Genomic DNA, 19,710 nt, shown 5'->3' on the forward strand with positions numbered 1-19,710 from the left:
GACATATGTCCCTAAAGGAGATATGCAAAGGCATATCCTGCCTCCTAGCAAGGACCTGCTTGTACCATTTTGCAAGCCCCACCTAGCTTCCCCTCCAAAACTGAAGCATGTGCTAACGTTACAGTTCAAGTTTGCTGGCGGAAAAGGACCTTTACAGACCTGCATAAATGAATGAGTCACCCCAGCCTGTCTGCAAAGCCCTACGTGCATTTCTTTAATTATAGGGTGCTTTTTGTTCTGCCTTGTGTTAGGCTGTTCAAAATCAGGTGACAGGGACATGGCATGTCCTCTGGGCTAGGTGGGTGACTCAATCTTTCAACACAGAATCTCAAGGCCCCCCTCTCACCACCTGCTCTGTGCCCTAGCTGGCAAGGAAGCAGGTCTGCAGCGGACAACGTGATGTGAAGTGATGCTGTGCCATGGGCAGCGAGAGATGCCCTGTGGAAAAACCTGCACAGCAGCAGGGTTCCCCTGAAGCAGCAGCTCTGTGCCATCGGCTGTGCTGCTTGCGCACGGGCAGGGATATCTGCCGTACAGTCCCGGGGTGGGACTGGATGGCCAGCCCTGGCGTGAGGCCCTACCTAGGGTCTCGTTCCTCCCCATCCCAGCTGCAGGAAAGCTCTGCAAATGCTTTCCATCCATCCACCCCATTGCCTACACTGCACCACTCCCATTTTCCTAGGGACTAATAGAAAACAGTAGGCACTAATAACACCAAATTCACTCCAAGGATCCAGCCCAAACCTCCAACCTACCAACCAATTTACGAGCTGCTGCCCTGCGATGAACTAGGTCTTGCCTCAGTGTTGTTCAAGCAGCTACTCAGTGCCACCATCAGGTAGGTGACATCTAGGGGACATCTCTGCACATCCCAGCTGGCCTGGCAACACTGCCTGTATGAACATTACAGTCCAGAGAAAACACCCTGTCCTGCAGGTGCAAGAGTCATGTTGCATCCCTGGGTAATGTCAGAAAAATTGTTACCGTCAGCACCTGTGGGGAAGCGCCTCTTCCAAATGATGTGCTCAGACCTCTGGAAGAACTAGGCTCAGGCTGGACATTCATTCATCACCACCAAGACAGAAGCCTGTCATCCCAGGGCTAAGCCACCATCTGATCCTCCCCCCCAGGGGTACCGGCACAGGCCTCTGGCACCCGGCGACTACTTGCTGTTGGCTGGGGAGGGGGGCAATGCTGGCAATCCCTACCTATCATTATTTCCACTTTTGCCTGCTGTAATCCTGCTTTTTCTCAGGTTTGCCTCAGGGCCAGCAGGCACTGCAGGGCTTATGGAAATTCTGCAAAAGCAGAAGAGCCCAGCCCCCGGTTTCCAAACCCAGCACTAGAAGTTTACTCCCGTGTTTCACTCCTGCTTTTAACAATGATACAGCAAAGAGGATGCTGTGGCGACGCTGACCGGGATCACGTTTTAGGCCAAAATCCAGCTTCCCCCTGAAGCATCCGCAATGCTTGGCAGGTGATGCGCAACGCCTCCGAGCCCGAGTGCCGCCAGCTGCCGGGGGCGAGGGGCTGCTCCCCCGCCCCCGCCGCTTGCAGGGAGCCTTTCTGCTCTTCGGCGCTTCGCTGAACGTTCAAGACTTGCCCGACCCCTGGAGCAAAGACTCCCCATCTGGCCCCATGCAGCCGGGCGCCCACCGCTCGCATGGGTCCCACCACGGCTCCCAGCCCCTGGCTGCGCCCCGCCGGAGCTTCACCTGGAGCTGATGGGGGCTGCAGGCAGCGTGAGGGGTCCAGTGAAACCCCAGTCGCCACCTCCTCCTGCCCGCCCTCAGCTCAGGGGCAGTCTCCTAGCAGCCTCCTCTCCCCACGACAGCATTCGGGGTCTGTTATCTCCGTTGGGAAGCAGAGAAGGTCTCCTGGGTGGATGTGCCGGTGTTCCCAGGGCTGCCGGGATAATAGGGCTGATGGTGGTTCCTAACAACGGGTGGTGCCACCCCTCTGATAGGTGTCACCAGCCGAGCTGGTATAAAAGAGAGAGGATGTGTGCTCTCTGCGCACGTGGGAAGCTGGTGGTGTGCCTTCTCCTGGGTTGCTGAGGCAGACAGGCTGTTTGCTGTTGACTGATTCTCTCTCTGCTAGCTTATAACTCCAGCCTGGGCAGGCAGTCTTCACAATTCCAGTTAAAAGTACTTCTGCTGGCAGTGACTAGCCATGAGCTTGTCTCACCTAAACAACAGAGCCGAGAGCCACTTTCGAGCCTCAGAGGAGCATGAACTGGAGGCAGTGGGGAAGAAAGCTTGGGATAATCCTGTTTACAACGGCTCTCCCTCTGCCTCCTTGAAGATTCAAGCCATCTACAACCCCAAGACCATCCTGGAGAATCCCTATGAGAACTTTGAAGAGGTGGGGGATCCGCTACCCTACCAGGAAAAACAGAGCAAAGCTGTGGATGGGAAGAGAAGTTGTTTCCTCAAGTGCTGTTTCTACATCTTCAGAGGCATCCGAGGTAAAGCTCTGATATCTCACTAGAAAGGATTTACTAGCCCTTGGGAACAACAACAGTTTGGGGTGGGGGTGAGTGTGGGGATGCAGACGGTAGAAACGCCGTGGTACCTGGGTAGCCCAGGAACCTGCTGCACACAGAGCAGCATTACCCCAGAGATCATCTTTGGCTGACCTGGAGGGAGCATCCTCATTCCGTGTGCCTTGCTGTAGCTCCAGGGTCTGTCCTGTTACCTTTGCTACACGGCAGGAGGTACAGGCAGGCATAGTGGTGTGCTCATGGTCATGCAATGAATCTGTTGGCAGAGGTTAGGACAGAGATTAGGTGTCTTGAATCTGCAGGAGCCAGCCCTCTGCTGATGAGACTATTCTGTCCTTGTGTGCGTTTCCTAGATGGAGCGGTACTGGCCCCGGTGTTACAGTAAATTAAGAACTGACATAAATATCCACCAGAGAAAATCTGGCACTGTCAGGACTGAAATGCAGATGATAACAGGAATGTATCAAACAAGGCTTTGCTTGAAGACAGCTGAAAGGAAGAGGTGCTAGTTTCCAGTTTAAAAGACAAAGGGGAATGAAATATTACGCAGGCTTATTCAGAGGCAATCTGAAAGGTCTCCTGAAAGGATACGGCCCTGGGCAAGGGCATATGTTGAACAGTTTCTTATAAAAGGCATAAAGTCCTCATGCTGTAAAAATCAGGGAAGAAAAAGCAATAAACTATTTCTCAGGGAAACTATTATTTTCTTGCCAACGTATCTTTCTTCCTGACTTAGAAGAACAGCAACACCAGGAGCTCTGCTTCCCGGTCTTGCAAGAACCTTTCTCAGAGCTGTACCCTCTAACAGTACATGTGAGTGAATAACAGTATAGCCTGGTGGGAATCACACAGCCCCCCGTGATCAAATCTTTCTTACTTGCCGCTGCAGTTACAGTCTAACACTATTAATTTACAAGAAAGCCAGATCTGAGGCTTTAGAGGTTTTTCCTGGCCAAAGAGCAGTGCTGGGTGGGCTTGGTGGGCAATAACAGATTGCTCAGAAGCAGCGTATCATTTACCTGTTTTATTCTGGTATACTTTCTTCTAGGCATTGTTTGAGACTTAAAAAGGAAAAACAAATCCATACTTTAACATCAAAATTCCATTTGTCAGATGCCAGGATTGAAATCGGAGCATGCAAATGAAAACACCCGTCAGGACAGTACAGCGTTCCCTTCTCTGTGACTGTTGCCGTAGTGTGTCCTGCCAGCAAGGGTGGTAAATAGAGTTGTAGGACATACCAGAACTGGGAAGATGAGATCCAAAGGCCAGTGCAGCCAGGACAAAGGCCTTTGCCAGCCTCACAGAGGTGGGGACTTCTTCCATGAAGAATTTGCATCCTTCCTTTGCATCGTTACTAGTTGCTCATTATTTTTCATTGCCTCTCCAAATATTGCTGGTTCCCCCTGCCTTCCCCTTCCATTTAATCACATTAGTGTCTCACGTGGAAATAAGAGGTAATACAGATAAGTTGCTTAGCCAAGGACAGTTTGTGGGATGTTTTCCTTATAAAAATATTCCTTGGCATTACATGTCCATAGCTCTATGGGGGTACTGGTCATAGCTGGCTTGTTGAGGTCTTGTCCTCACCAGCTACTGAGCTGGACTAGCAGTGAGTAGCTGCTGCTCCTAGTGCCACTGCTCAGGACTGTTCCTACCCAAACTGTGTCCAAGCAACTCTGAGTCCTCTGGTTCCTGCCTGCCTCCTGCCACATCAGCTGTTCATGGCGAGGCTACAGGCAGGCTTCGCTGGGTGTCTGGGTGGCACGGAGGCTGGTCAGGGGCATCCAGCTTCCCACTGCCTTTGGAAGGCTGTACCCGAGGCTGTGAGCTGCTCACTCACCTGGGTCACAAGGCTGGTTTAAAAGCAGCCTCGGAAAATAATGTCGATGTTGCCATTAATTCTCACCAGTAACTTATTACTATCAAGAAGGCAAGAATTATAAACAAATTGCATCGATTGCGTGTTTTCTAGATTCTGAGGTTTTTTCTTTGCTCTGCCTTGTGAGTGCTGGATGGTCATGCAAGATGCCACAAGGAAGCCTGGATGCCTTCTAGTCTTGAGTATCCTTCTGCTCCAAAAGTCATGCCCAAACCAGCTGTATCCACAAGGGTATCCTGTGGTGCCACAGGAGACACAGATGGGGACATGCTTCATCTATGAGGTGGCGTAATTCCATGCAATGTTTCTTAAAGAAACAGCTGAAACCAAATCTCAGCTGATATAGTGTTACAATTACTGGGTGAAGTCTGAAAGGGTACTGGGCCAGCCTCAAGGTCCTCCAGGTGTAATTTAGGGCAAGTCTCTGAACCAAGTTTTCAAGGATATTTGAGTGTCCCTGAATTTAGGTGTTCCCAAGTATGCTTCTAATCCCAAAGCAAAGAAAATCTTTGCCTCTGTTCCCAACATGTGGATAGTATGGGTACCCTGCCTCGTGGAAAACTAAATAAACCCGTTAAAAGATTGTGGTGTAGTCGTATCTAGAGATGAAAGGGGTCATTTAAAGGTGACCTGAGCAGATGGGTGGTTGTTGCCCCGTTTTTCTCCATTGTGGAGATTCCTGTAAACCATGTGCTACTCTCTCCTGCACATGAGTTGATCCAGATCATCTCCAGGCTCTCATTTCTGTTGCTGGTCTGGCATGTCCAGAACAGGCTCCTGGTCTGTCTGTCCAGGAGTGAGGGTAGATGCTGCAAGAGGTGCTATAGTAGCTGAAGGTGAAAAAAGCTCTCTAATCTGTTGAGATGCGAAAGAGCTACCGAAAGGACAGGCCTAAATGCACACAGACCCCTATACCACTTTTGCTTGCTCCAGAGAAAAAAGCCCTTCGTCCTCTGCCAGAGATGACTTCAAATGTGTGGCCTTTGATCAGCTTTCATCCTGACTTGCAGGAAGATGATTGTTGCGTACTACTGGGGCCGGGCATCAGGGCTGAGGTCTCCAGGAGCTGCAGAAAGCACCAAAACTATGGGTATTATTGACATGGCTTCCATCACTAGGCTTTCAAGTGGAAGTTCTTATGCCTTTCAACTTCAAGAGCGTTTAAGAAATCACAACAGAAAGCCATTACAGCAAGAACAAACAAATACACTAATGGTATCAGGCAGTTCATCAAACCCAAAATATCAAGGATCTTTTTAAAGGACGTGTTTATCTCTTTTTTTTTTTTTTTTTTTTGATCAGCCCTGCTGACGTTTAATGAGTTGCTTTCACTGTGTGAAGAAAACAGATCACTAGCTGATGCAATTGGCATAACTGTATTGAACACAGCCGAGTTCCATTGAAAGACATCCCAAAGATAATTTGGCTCTAAATTTTATGTTGAAAATATTGAGTTGGGTTATTTGATTGAGTCTTATGACGTACAAGAAAACTGCAAGAGTTTTTAGGTAAGCAAGGGACAAATATTTGGGGCCTGATGGTTCAATATACACTAAAAGGACTAGGTTGTAAAGCTAACATCAGATGCAGTTCTGCTATCGAAGTCCTATCAGAAGGTCAGCTGTTGGCACACGGATGACTGAGATGAAATTTTGTGTTTTCAAGAGTGCTTGTGACAAAGACTGAATTTCTGTGAAGAGTAAGCTGAAAAACAGGCAGGAAAAAATCAGTCCATATTGAATTCAAGCAGAAAATTGGGGAGTCACTTAGCAAAATAAGAAAACTGGTATATTTCAGTTTCAGTCAGCCCCAAATCTGTGGTTCATGCTGGAATGATTCTTCTTGGGGGATATTTAACACATTTTTACAGCTCGTGGTCAAGTTTTGAAAAGAAAAGTGGTTTTTCCTTTGAAAAGTGACAAAAATCCAACTCGCAAGAGTGTTCTTTGGGGACAGGACCTTAGCTTCTCACATGGCCTTTGAGAATGGCCATCAAAGCTCTCCAATTTCTTCTTTACACTCGGCAGGTTTGTGGGGCACTACATTGACTGAGAACACAGCAGAAAACAGAGAGCTTTACGTGAAGACCACGCTGCGAGAGCTGCTGGTCTATATTGTGTTCCTGGTGGACATCTGTCTACGTAAGTAGCTGTCACATCTCATAGGTGTCTTTTCTGTGTGCAGCTCAAGGGGAATAATGCGAGGTTTTATTATCAGACTTCCTCAGTCTGCCGTAGGTGTTAAATGTATTGCACATGCCCTCACTGCAGCAAGCAGACGTGTCATTAACCTGCTGAACAGCTGCTGTAAAATAACTGTTTGTTCAGTTTAAGCAGTATTTTCTGATCAGTTCTAGCCATTGACTCCACAGACCTGGGAGAATCTGCCCAGGGTCTTTTCTTAGATTCACAGTGAATGTTTAAACCCCAGAGAGCAGTTCTAGAAACTTCCTGGGATCAAAGACACAGGGTTTAGAGAGATTTTTTCCTCTCTGGGACTGGAGGGGTGGCTGAGGTGATAAGGCAGGTGGTAGCTCACGCTGTTGTTCTCGGGTGGATTCAATGCGTCCCTGTGCTGAATGCGAATGGGCTTTGTGTGGGTAGAACAATGGCTGTTTGTTTTTTGGGAAGGTTAATTCATTATCACAGATGAGCACCTGTGGCATGGGACAGTAAAGAGGATTATATTTCATGGACCCTATAGCAGGAGAGATAGACAGACAATACCAACCTGAGTTATTATCGCACTGGCCCAGGGAGACAGTGCTTCTGCCACTCTTCCTAAAGAAAAGATATACGGACACAGACGTACGTGTGGTCACACACTGACTCATCCAGAAGGGGTGGGGGTGGGGGTCTTGAATGTCAGCTGCTTTATTTTCATGGTGCCCTTTCAAGAGTAGGACATGTTCTTAGTGACCACCATGACGGATGCTTTTCTGCAGGGGGGAGCACTGGGGAGTTGAAACAAGAAGTCCAGGGAAGTTAGATCCTGCTCCTGTTGGAGGTTTCTTGGTAGATGAGAACTTAATTGGAGCTTTCCACTTGGGAAAATGGAGTGGTCTCGATACCTTTATGGATTCAGATCAGAACTTCAAAGTGCAGATAATGGACTTTGTTCTGAGAAAGAATATTTCTCTCAGAAATCTTGTCTGAGGAAAAAAATAGTTACCCACGATGCTGCATCATCCAAATGTCTTCTCTGTCTTATAAACTTTAATAGTCTGTCAGTCTGATAGTTTAAATTCTGGAAGACGCAACAGATAGATTTGTAAATTCCTAAGAAAGCAGAAAGTAATATGATTAAAGTTCCCAAGGTTTCTTCTCTTGTGCCTTGCTCAGCTTACCTGTGATAGTAGAAGCTACACAGAAAGTGAACATATACATACATTAATGTCAGGCTCCAATATTCAAGTAAAAGGGAGGATGCTCTTGTCTCTTCTCTTAGTGACATACGGAATGACAAGTTCTAATGCCTATTACTACACCAAAGTGATGTCTGAGCTCTTCCTGCAGACCTCTACAGATGGCCGTGTCTCCTTCCAGTCCATCAGCAGCATGGCTGACTTCTGGGTGGTGAGTACAAGCCTGGCCCGGCATGGGAAGCCCTGGAAATCTCAGCTAGACTGGGATATTCAGTCCCCTCTGCATCTGCTGCCTAGTGCTTTCAGCAAGACATTTTGCCTCCACAAGCTTATGCCAGCTACTAGCAAGAGTTACAATATCATTTGCACGCAAAATCTCCACTGATCTGAAATATAATTTATCCCTCTGAGCACTGTGGCCAGAGTACCGGCTAGGCTAAGCGTTGTGTGCGCCCAGACCAGTCCAGTCCCCAGAAACTCACCAGCTAGGCAGGCAGGACATAACACAAAGAAGGTGCTGCAGTATGATGCTCCTTGCACAGGTAGGGAGTACCGGCCTGGAGAGGCCAAGTGACTTACTCCAGGTTTCCTTGTGGTAGAAATGGCTTTGAACCCTGCAGTCTTCATGCTGGTGTCTTAGTAATAAACCTACGTCCCTTTTCATGGGCAGCTGTGGGACCAGCATACTTAACCCACCTGTAATTCACGCCTGGGCTGGTCTGATCTACAGATTCTTTATGAAGAAGCTGGATTAAAATTTGCACTGACTTTATTCAAAGAGAATAAAGAAGGGAAAAGATGCCTAGGGTCTAACATATTTCTGTCAAAGACCTGCTGAAGGAATAATATGAGCTACGGTGAATGTTGTTGAATAATTGCAACCACTTATCTCTGACAGTCAGCCAGAAATTGTTCGTCAGTTAGCTTTGTCTTTTCCTGCTGTATGAAAAAAGTTAAATGAACTATGGCACTATTGTTTTTTCCCCGCTGTTTCCAGGGCACTGGCACACCCCCTTCTCATAACTGACACCTCATGCCAGGACAATTTCTTGAGATTTGTGCTCACTGAAGTGCCCAGCATCCCTCCTCCACCCTGTAGCTCCACCAGATCTGGTCCTTCCCCTCCTTAGCATACATCCAATACAACCTTCTACTACTTTCCTCTTGGGGAGTAAAGGGGGGTGGGTCAGGTCTTGCTATCTCAAGTCCAGGCCAAGAAAGTTCCGCTGATATGTGGGCTACGAAGAAGTTGTTCCCCTCTCCCTCTCTTGCAGTATGCACAAGGGCCCCTTCTGGCTAACCTTTACTGGACAAAGTGGTACAACAATGAGTCCCTAGCAGCACACGGCACCCAGTCGTACATCTATTACGAGAACCTGCTGCTGGGTGTGCCACGCATGCGACAACTGAAGGTGAAGAACAATTCCTGTGTGGTCCATGATGACTTCAAGGAGGAAATCTCAGGCTGCTATGATGTATATTCAGAAGACAAGGAGGAAAGGGTCTCCTTTGGACTCATCAATGGAACAGCGTAAGTACATCTTCTGCTGTTCAGGATTAGAAAATCTATGGTTGGTTGGTTTGTGGTTTTTTGGGTTTTTTTGGTTTGTTTGTTAAAATAAGATCTGCTGAGCCGCAGGATGCCAGGACTGAGCTTTTCACATAAGGCTGGAATTCCCCTTGTGGTCAGCGGCAGCAAGTTCTTTTTGTCTATCAATAAGACCAAGTGTCTCCTTGGGGAAAAGCACAACAGAATGAGTGGCAGAGTGGGGCCTGTTGGGAAAGCCATGAAAAATCCAGTGGAGAATTAGGTAGAGATTGTTGTCTTTTTTAAGAAGGTGAGGATAAATAGAGACATCTGGGACCAGATCTGTCAAACGGATGACGCTATCTGCTTTGCTTTTGGATTTCAGGAGCCAGAGAGAAGGGAGTGCATCCCTCTCATCTTGAAAACCTATTTTTCTATAATAATGTGAAGTAGTGGCAATTTAATAACTCTTTGCTTGCTGCATGAGTCTTGGTCTGTGAATGAGAAGCTATTGATAATAAGAAAATATGAGTGCAAGTGTGTTCTAAGCAGAGGGTTGTGTGCAACATGGTAAAAGGCAATACAGCAGATGCTGGGAGTAACCTCCATCCAAACAAGGCTGTGGCAAAGCCAATGAACCTGCAGAATTTTCCTTCCATAGTACGTAAGTTGTGTTGGGTCACTGCTGGGAAGCGCTAGATCAGAAATTTATCAATAATATAGAACTGATGTAGGCTCAGATCTGCAACAGGAATTAAGTTCCAACTCTTTAATTAAAAACTCCTCTGTCCCTTGAAGACATAATCTAACTTCTCCTGGCTACAAGGTCGTATCCAAGCCTGTGATGGTGATGCCTTTGCTTGTGGCTTGTCTGTTGCAGGTGGAGGTACCATTCTGAGGAGGAGCTGGGTGGCTCATCTCACTGGGGGAGACTAACCAGTTACAGTGGGGGAGGATACTACATAGACCTCAAGTTGACCAGGGAAGAAAGTGCCGAAGCCCTGCAAGTCTTGAAGGAGAAGTTGTGGCTGGATCGGGGGACACGAGTTGTCTTCATTGATTTCTCTGTGTACAATGCAAATATCAATCTGTTCTGTGTTCTGAGGTAAGCAGAGTCCCGCTGAATCTACTTCTGCCTCTTGCTTCTTCCTCCATGCCACACTTTCTTAAAATGCAAAGATTTTAATGCAGTCCACCAGGTGGGTAGGACTGAGTGATGTCAGTAGGTGTTGCATAGATTGGTAAGACTTGGTCGTCCTGACATAACCAGTCACACTTCACCTTTCACCCTTTCCTATTGTGGGCAGTGAAGCAGCAGAGATAAGGCTGCATAAACACAGGCACAACACTTCCACTCATGGTTTGGTGGATAGCTCATGCTCAGGTTTGATGCCTCTCAAAATTATCTAAAAGCCTCCCTCCCCCTGTTCCTCATTATCAAGTTTTCTTGTCCCCTTCAAGGTTAGTGGTTGAGTTTCCAGCCACTGGTGGTGCCATTCCCTCATGGCAAATCCGGACAGTCAAGCTTATACGGTATGTCAGTGCATGGGACTTCTTCATTGTTGCCTGTGAAATTGTCTTTTGTGTCTTCATCTTCTACTATGCGGTGGAGGAGATTTTGGAGCTCCGTATCCACAAGCTTCAGTACTTCACCAGTATCTGGAACATCCTGGATGTGGTTGTCATTCTGGTGAGGATCCTTACACACTTTTTTTGGGGGAGCAATGGCAGAGAGGTATAAGAGTCAAAACAAGTGAAGGGATGGGGAAACTGATCTAGATAAGACAAGCTGGCACATGTTTTGCTCCAGTGGCAAAATGAACCAGCATAGTAAATGGACACATGCTCTTCTATCAGCTGTTAGGAGAAGATTATTTCCTTAGAGATGCCTGAGGGGCATCAATCAGTGCATTAAGACCTTCTTTCCATCCCCCACCACTACACGGCAGTTGTGAAGTGTGATACCAAGGAACTCTGTGACACACTAATCTCTGCAGAAAGCATGGGCACATCGGTCACTGCAGACTCTTCCTCTTCGCAGCTCTCCATCGTCGCTATTGGGTTTCACATCTTTCGCACCATTGAGGTGAACAGACTGCTGGGAGAGTTGCTGAAACACCCCGACACCTATGCAGACTTTGAGTTCCTGGCCTTCTGGCAGACACAGTACAACAATATGAATGCAGTCAACTTATTCTTTGCCTGGATCAAGGTATTGTAGGAACAGGTATTGCAGGGATTGTCTGGGAGGTGCCAGGCCTCGTCTTAGACCTCATCCTCTGGATAGCTTTGGGGATGACTTTTCTATCCCTTTGAGTGAACAAGGGCAACAGCCATATAACAGAGAAGGTTTTTCCTCAAAAGTCCTATGCTCTGTTTCACAGTAAATCCAGACAACTTTTCACCCTGCATTCTGAGGCCAGTTGTCTGGAGATAACAGGCAGGGAGACGAGCTCCGACGTTGTGGTGTAAAAGTGGTTTTAGAAAATGCCGAGTACCATATAATTTTGTCCATCCTGTACTATTTTAGTATTTTGGAGGATGATCTGGCAAACCATGTTTTCCTTTCATGATGGCCACCCAGCAACTGGAAATGACTCATCTGTTGGCACGGACTTTGCATTTCAACCAAGACGTCTTGGCATGGTGGAAAGCCACGCTGTACTCGGAGCTTCTCATTAGCCCTGAGACATTTGTCCTTATAGCAGTCCCTCTTGATATTTTCCTTTGACACAGGGAACAAAGCCATGTGTTTATGGTCCCACAGGAAGATGGTGGCACACCTGGGACAAATTTCCTGAACACTAAGCCACTGTTCCTCTAGCCTGGCTGTCTTCTCGGTGCTTTGAGACTATAGTAAACCTCTTGTCTTTGTAAGCATGCACCTATATGAGGGAGACTGACCTAGCTGATGGTTTGACCTAACTTTGCCCCTCTTCTTTCTTCTTGCAGATATTCAAGTATATTAGCTTTAACAAAACAATGACCCAGCTCTCCTCCACACTGGCACGTTGCGCCAAGGACATCCTGGGCTTTGCTATTATGTTCTTCATTGTCTTCTTTGCCTATGCCCAGCTGGGGTACCTTCTTTTTGGGACACAAGTGGAAAACTTCAGTACCTTTGTTAAATGCATGTAAGTGTATAAGTCAGAACCGTGTTTCCATCATTTCATCAAACGAATTTTAACTACTTTCCAGCCTCTCCCCAATTGCAAATCTGAACGTCAGTCAGACACCGGTTGTATCTCATTGTAATAAAGCCACAATGGTTAATACGTCACAGTCCTCCGGCTGTGACATCTTCACGGACAGAAGAACACAGTGAGAAAATTGAGGGTTGTCACATTGACAGATTTCTGGTTGTCTGGTGTTTATCGGTAGGGGTGCGAGTAGCTGATCCTCCCAGACTTTGAGACTCCGTGCAGCCCTACAATTCAACAGAAATCCCAGCTTTTCATGGAGGCGTTCAGTGAGAGGTTTGTTTTCTGAAGCCTAGGCAGCTTTCCCTTGAGGTGGAGCTGTTAGGCACACCAAGGGTGCTCAACACGCAGAGTGGTGGATGCCTTTCTGCAGAAAGGCATCATAGCTCAGCTGATAATTTAGCTTCTGTTTGTGCAGGACCTTCTGTCCCCTCTCACCGGCTGTGGGCCCATAAAGGTGGTAGAATGGTGCTGTCTGACTGCCACTGAGAGCTCAGCGAATTTGTGTTTCTATATACCTATATCTGTACCTATGTACATATAAATACCTATGTATCTATATGTTAGGTTAAACTTCTCTGTCATTTTGGTGGTAAGAACTAAATAGCCCAAAACAAGTGTTCTGCAGTAGGCTCAGTGTGTTTGGTTTTGTTTTCTTTTTCATAAGGAAGAGGCCCAGATAAAAGCTCCAGCATTTTGAAGTGCTCTGGCTTCCAAATACACTTGCCGAACACATCGTTTCAGTGTCCGCACAACAGCTCCATGAAAACGTCTGTTTTTCATCAGATACCACACTTTAATTCAAACAAAGATTTGGGAGGAATACTATTTGCTGCTACAGGGTTTTCACAGGGAAAATCAGAAGTAATGCATTTATCTTATCAAGACGATAGCTTTAAACATCGAAATGAAAAAGTCAGAAACTTCGTATTTATATTATTTATAAATATATCTGATTTTGACAAGATAAAGCACTACTTAATTTCTGAGAGTTGGTAGTCATATAATGTGCTAATCTTAATACAAATTCAGCACGAAGTTTTCTAAAATAGGCTATATTACAGTCTAAATAAAGTTAAGTAGACATTTTCAAAGCCAAAGAGATAAAAATGTTTTCATACTGGAAGGAGACATTTCAGCATCACTGAATTGGGACAACTTAAACCAAAGAAGAGGAAGCAATGCCATATTCCTCTTCCTTAGACATGGAAAACATTCCCAGCTCCCAAAACAGTCCAAATACAAGGAATCTGAAATGGAGCTTTGCATTTCTCAGAGAGGAGTTTCAGGCTCTGGGCTCTGAAGGTCCTTTTCCCTGCAGATGGCTTCACGGCCTGTGTCTGTCTTTCTGTCTGCTTTTTTTCTTTCTTTTAATTTTTTTAATTGGAAGGTATTTTTTTTACAAGGGTCATTTCACTGATCAATTTCCAGAGAAGTCCCACAGATAATGTGCGAAGATACCTAAGATGGGGGAATAACCAGTGGGTGGGTGAGCACCCACAGAAGGGGGTGGTGGGGATGTGAGTTAAGATGCCCAGTCCCAGGCAGCCCTTCAGTCCATGGCCCTGCTCAGGCAACGCGAGATATTAAGGGAGGTACCCACTACAGCAGCAGTTTTCGGCCTGTGTTCCGCAGACCTCTGGCATCCAGCTCCTTTAAGGGCTCTACAAGAGGTAACCAAGATAAGCAACCTCCTGATCAATAGACTTAAACTTGCTTCATTATAGGGGCTCTGAATTGCAAAAGGTTGAAGGGCACTGTCCAGTACTAACATCCCCTCCGCAGTCTCATGAACTCTTGCCAGAGAAGGCTTCCGTGATCAAATGCCTTTATAAGGAAAAATACAGGTTGTTTTTGTTTTTAACTCCTGTTTAGACCAAAAGACACTTTGGACACCCAAAAATTTGTGCGGAAACCATGTTTTACTTTCCAGTCAGCTCTTGCTAACCGGAGCAGCTCCATTTACCCCTGAAATACTACGGGTACATTTAACTCACCAGTCACACTGAGTGACTTAGATCCTGCTCTGGCTTGTGCCTGTGACCATCCGGGCTGCAGGGAGGTTCAGGGTTCACCTCAGGACTCTCTGAGGAGGTAGGATAAATGTGTGTGCCTTTGTGTGACCTTGTGTTCTTCCTCTCCTGCAGCTTCACCCAGTTTAGGATCATTCTTGGTGATTTTGACTACAATTCCATTGACAATGCAAACAGGGTCCTTGGGCCTATTTACTTCGTCACCTACGTGTTCTTTGTTTTCTTTGTGCTCCTGGTAAGCAAGAAAGCCCTCCTTGTCCCTGTAATGACAGCAGTGTTTGAGACCCCTCCCGGTAATCCCTGAGTTAGGTGCAGTGCACATGCTTAGAGAGAAAGGAAGGTTCTGTTATGGCAGCTTTGCAGTGCAAATAGACCGAAGCAGACAAAGAGCACATCATTGCAATTGTGGATTTGATGATTAAGGTGATTAAGGGCCATATTCACATCCTTTAAGCTGAAGCTAAAACATACTGGGAATACCCGTGATGTGGTAGCTGAGTTCAAGGGAGTCGGTTCAGCTGCTCTGTGGCGGGCAGTGAACAAAGCATGGGGGGACAGTCTCTGGCTTCCTAGGCAATGGCTACAGAGGGGTGCTCATAATGACCAGGTTAAATACCCAGCGCTCGGAATCCAAATGTAACCTAAGGTCTTGCAGGACGAGCTACCGAAGATGGTATTTGAGCGGGGAACAAATGTACCTTTGGCCACTGCTTTAACGCCCGCAGCGAGAAAGCACGGTGTGGCTGAAGCGGGCCTTCCCTTCACCCCCTTGAGAGTGCCCAAGGGATACCCCGCGAGGAAACAGCTCCTTGTCTAACTGAGCCCTGCACAGCTATGCCTGTCTCTTGCTGCTTCGGCTGCTGGAGCAGGCAAGATGCCTCATGCTTATTCATTTCTTTTCTTCTCCTTTTTCTAGAACATGTTTCTGGCCATCATCAATGACACCTACTCAGAAGTCAAGGAGGAGCTTTCAAGCCAGAAGGATGAGCTACAGCTCTCAGACATCTTGAAGCAGGTAATGAATAGTAAAAGCTGTGCTACTTTCTAGCTAAATCCTGAAGCATTTTCTGGAAGTCCCTGACCTACGTGGAATTTACTGGAGAAAACCAGTGGTTGCCAACTCCAGATTCACCTTCTTGGTGCACACAGGAGTCACGGTTCCTTTCTTGGGTAGATCAAGCTCCCAGATCCTTTGGCAATGGGAAGATGAGAAAGGAGGTGTTGAGGGAATCCTGTTACGTGAGCATGCTGGTAGTGTTTCTGAGAGCCTTTTTTTTTTCTAGGACAAAGCTCTTTTAGTCTTGATAGAGTGTACTTTGATCAGTAAAATGGTAGGTCCTATTTTGCTAAGCTGAGCATGTTACAGTGGTGCAAATCTGGTGGGTTACATTTGGATTTCCCATGGTAAATTCCAGAAAAAGTTTCTGGAAGTTCACAGCTCTGCTGTGGGACCAACATTCTGCAAAGAACGGTATTTAAGACATTATCTTAAGCAGCTGATGATTGGGAGCTCAGATAAAGAGAAAGTCATGAGGAGAAAAGCAGAGGGAAAACTTTGTCATGGAGGCCCTGGCTACCATGTTGGTGTCACTCTGAAAGCGTGATCCTACTTTAGAGGTGGGGCTCATTCAGCAGTGTTGTATTTTTGCTTCTGGAAAGCTTAAAATCTCCCTGTACCACTTAGCACCTGCTCACCCGTATTGCATTGCCCGCCCTGCCCTGTTTTCACTGTTCTGCCTGCACATTCCGTGCCTGTTTGCACCTTTGGTAACAGAGCTACAACCGGACGCTCATGAGGCTGAAGCTGAAGAAGGAGCAGATTTCCGATGTGCAGAAGGCACTGCAGAATGGAACGAAAGAACTGGACTTTGAAGACTTCAAGAACAGCTTGAAGGAGTAAGTGAGACAGCTTAAGGGGGGCCCACTTATCCCTTTCTGTTGGTCACAGAGGTAATTTAATTTCTCTGGTTTTCAAGGCTGGGAGAGCTCTAATGTAAGACTCAAAAAAAAAAAAAAATAGTTATCATCTTTCCTCACATGTTTAATCTCCTGTTCCAAATGGGTTTGTGTTGCTCTCTCTTTCCCATTTGGGATGTTTAGGTTTGCCACTGGCAGGAGGAAATGGTATACTGATTTCAAAAGGCTTGCTCCAGCACTGTTAGAGCCTAACAGTATAATTCAGTCCCTTGAGCGTTCTCTTTTTATTCTTTTGCAGGCTGGGCCATGCAGACCATGAGATCACAGCAGCCTTCTCCAGGTTTGACAAGGATGGCAACCACATCCTTGATGAAGAGGAGCAACGGCAGATGAAGCATGACCTAGAGGCAAAAAGGGTAAAAAAAAGAAAGGGGGGAAGGCAAGGAAAGAAACCTTCTGTTTGGTAGAGATCACTCCAAAGTGGCCTCAGAAATCTTTGGGGTTGTGGTATAAACTAAGCAGGCATCTCAGAGACAGCTCCAACTCTGCCTGCATAGCTGCTGAGTATATCACTGCCTGTACAGCTCTGTTATTCACAGTGAAGCTGACACAGAGTTAGTATCCAGCTTTGCAGGATTTTCTTTATCTTCTAGGCTGCTCTGAATACAGAGATTGAAAATTTGGGGAAATCCTATGGTGACAACAACCTGGATGAGAATCTGACCTACGTGGAAGCAAGGAATACCCATGCCAATAAGGCCAGCTGGGTCTCCAAAGAAGAGTTCCAAGTGTATGTTTGTGCTGGCAGTAGTTTAATCTCTCTGTAAATGAGGGGTCTGATTCCCTGCTGCTTCCCTCCCTGATGTAACAGTTTATGCTGGTGCAGAGCAGTTTCAGTAAGACTTTGTCCCTTTTTATCTTGCACACATGTAAACGAGCAGGTCAGGAGAGAACTGGGACAGTTCTGGTAACGTAGTTGGCTTGTTCCTGTAAAAGACTGGGTTAAGAAATTTTGCCTTCTGCTTCTTGAATAACCTCTGCAGCTGTCAGCTGGCCACAGGCAACGTGCTGTCATGTTTCAGGTCAGAAGGTAGCCCGGTTAACTGGGCCAGGGGAAGCTGATACCCTTACAGAGGTCCTGTGGGAATTAATATCCTTGACTTATAGCGTAGCTGGCCTTCATCCTCCACATATGAGAATAAAACTTGGCTATTTCTTCCACAGGAGGAGCATGCTGTGGAGGAGCATGCTACTGAGAAACACTGAGCAATCCACATAGGGCCATATCAAAGGAGAGGCAGGTGCAATATTTAATAATGGGATTATATGGTGATCCAAACTGGTGGGGATCCATCCTAGGCAGAATCACTGATTACAGATTAAAACATAGTGTAGCAGGGACTTGTCTTCAGTGGGTATGAATCCATTCTCTCTAATGTGGAGCATTCATTCCTGTTTGAGGTCTGGCCCATTGTCCATAAGATTTCTGCTGCAAATCCTGCTGTTCATCACAAGAAACAGCTTGCAAATGCACTCTCTGTCTTCCTCAGCCTCCTGCAACGTGTGCTGCAGCTGGAACAGTCCATAAACAGCATTGGCTCCAAGATTGATGCAGTGGTGAACAAGCTAGATGTGCTGGAAAGAAACAAGCTGAAGAGAAAGGACCTGTTGGGCAAGCCACTGGATAATGTTAGCAAGGTTCGTAGCCCTCCACCATGCATTTGAACCAGCTTCAGGGTAGGTGACCAGCCCTGCTATGTGAATGGACCTGGTATCACCTTTGCTTTCCTAGTCCCCAGTGACAGAAGACAAAAAGTGTTGGGCAGGGTCAGCATTTTCTATGATCAAGCGTCTTCTGTTCACGTACAGTGAAAAAAGCTTATTGCTTTCATGTCCCCTCAGTACCCTTACAGACCTTCCCGCTTCTTTGAGGCCAAGCTCAGTCCTGTGGCAGTGGATGCATTCGCTTGCCTTCAGTTCCTTTGCATCTACTTATCCTCAGATGTCAAAAAAGATCATACTGTCCCAGCAAGAACAGCTCATGATAGTGTTGTGGACTGTGATCTTAACATCTTGCATCTTAACGTATTTATCACGAGGTGGAAGGTTGTTAGTGGTGCGCCCATAGCACATCATTGCAGACTTGCGACTTTTGCCAAAGACTGCCTATATTCAGTCAACCAGCATATTTTGGGTCTTCAGCTTTAAAGTCAAAGGCAGAAAGGCATGCAGGAGCCGTGTGATTGCGTCATGGCTTCCGTAATGGGAATAGTGCAACAGCACACAGTGACCTAGCTGAGTCAGAAAGAAGCCCCTCTCTGTTGCAGAGTAGTTTTGTGACCCCTTCCCATCTGAAAGAGTAGTTTGGAGGGCCCTACTTCTCGTGTGAGCAAGCAGATTTGCTTTGCCCCAGGATTTCTGTTAATGTTGTTGTAGAGGGTGAAAGGGACGACTGTCTAATGCTTGAGTGTTCATTCCTCAGGGTATTGCAGCAAACAGTATATTGGATCTTTAATGGACAGGCAGGTTGTACTAATTTCTGGAAGAATGTGGGAAGATAAATTTAAGTATCATGCACACCTCATCACTCACTGGAGTGTGGCTGACTTCTTGGTAGCTTGCTAACAATGCCGGTCACTTTCTTCTGGTTCACAGGATGAAGAACCCACTCAGGAAGAGCTGCTCCCCCAGAGCCTAGACCAGCTGGGGAAAGAACCAGAAAGCCGGGGAAGGGAATGTGCACAGGGAAACAACCTGAGCAGCAACTGTTCCCAAAATGCCGTCAACCCCATCTTGTCCAGGTCAAGTGTGCCGGGATCTCAGGTGCCCATGAACATCCAGGCACAGCCTGATGTGCGCTTCTAGCAAACAGCCCAGTGCCCCCAGTCTGCCTCCCACAGTACTAAGTCACTGTCAGTTGTTTCCCCACTGTTAGAAAAATCAGGACAGCTGGATGCAGATACCACTGTTGCCAGGATCTGGTGATGCGAAAAATCAGGGATGCTCGTTTCCAGCTTAACGATGTGTAGTGTCACAGAGCTAGAACTTCTGGCCCCGGTATCTCTGCAGTAGGTAGGAATTTGGAACCAGCTGTTGTATTAGTTTTCTGCCTCTGAACAGGCCGACACAAAGTCTTTTATCTATCCTTTCCCGAAAAGTAGAGGCTGCTTAGAGACACGTATGTCCAGAGTGGCAATTGCAGCTTGTTCCCGCACGAACCTGTCTGCACAATAAGGACGCGGGAATCGTATAAACAAAGAAGCGTACAATAATTAGTGTGGGT

The 19,710-nt window shown here is 46.7% G+C and overlaps 2 protein-coding genes across 2 annotated transcripts in view; both read left to right on the forward strand.

The window, feature by feature from the left end:
* Positions 1–19,710, forward strand: part of LOC142063632 (broad substrate specificity ATP-binding cassette transporter ABCG2-like) — a 184,427-nt gene that overhangs the window by 133,880 nt on the left and 30,837 nt on the right. The window lies entirely within an intron of this gene.
* On the forward strand, positions 2,173–19,349 carry PKD2L1 (polycystin 2 like 1, transient receptor potential cation channel). Its single transcript, XM_075107641.1, has 15 exons — positions 2,173–2,467; positions 6,413–6,526; positions 7,833–7,960; positions 9,024–9,280; positions 10,158–10,382; positions 10,739–10,967; positions 11,319–11,489; positions 12,230–12,411; positions 14,625–14,745; positions 15,427–15,525; positions 16,285–16,406; positions 16,726–16,843; positions 17,081–17,217; positions 17,978–18,125; positions 19,083–19,349. Exons 1-15 carry the CDS (start codon positions 2,173–2,175, stop codon positions 19,290–19,292), a joined length of 2,556 nt encoding a protein of 851 aa, XP_074963742.1. The 3' UTR covers positions 19,293–19,349.

Source organism: Phalacrocorax aristotelis, chromosome 12 (assembly GCF_949628215.1).
Source record: "Phalacrocorax aristotelis chromosome 12, bGulAri2.1, whole genome shotgun sequence".
NCBI lineage: Eukaryota > Metazoa > Chordata > Aves > Suliformes > Phalacrocoracidae > Phalacrocorax > Phalacrocorax aristotelis.

Coding starts and splice junctions, on each gene's coding strand:
- PKD2L1 (XM_075107641.1), top strand. CDS start 2,173: ATGAGCTTGTCTCACCTAAACAACAGAGCCGAGAGCCACTTTCGAGCC. Junction 6,527..7,832: donor CCTGGTGGACATCTGTCTAC/GTAAGTAGCTGT, acceptor CTCTTCTCTTAG/TGACATACGGAATGACAAGT. Junction 15,526..16,284: donor TCTCAGACATCTTGAAGCAG/GTAATGAATAGT, acceptor CTTTGGTAACAG/AGCTACAACCGGACGCTCAT.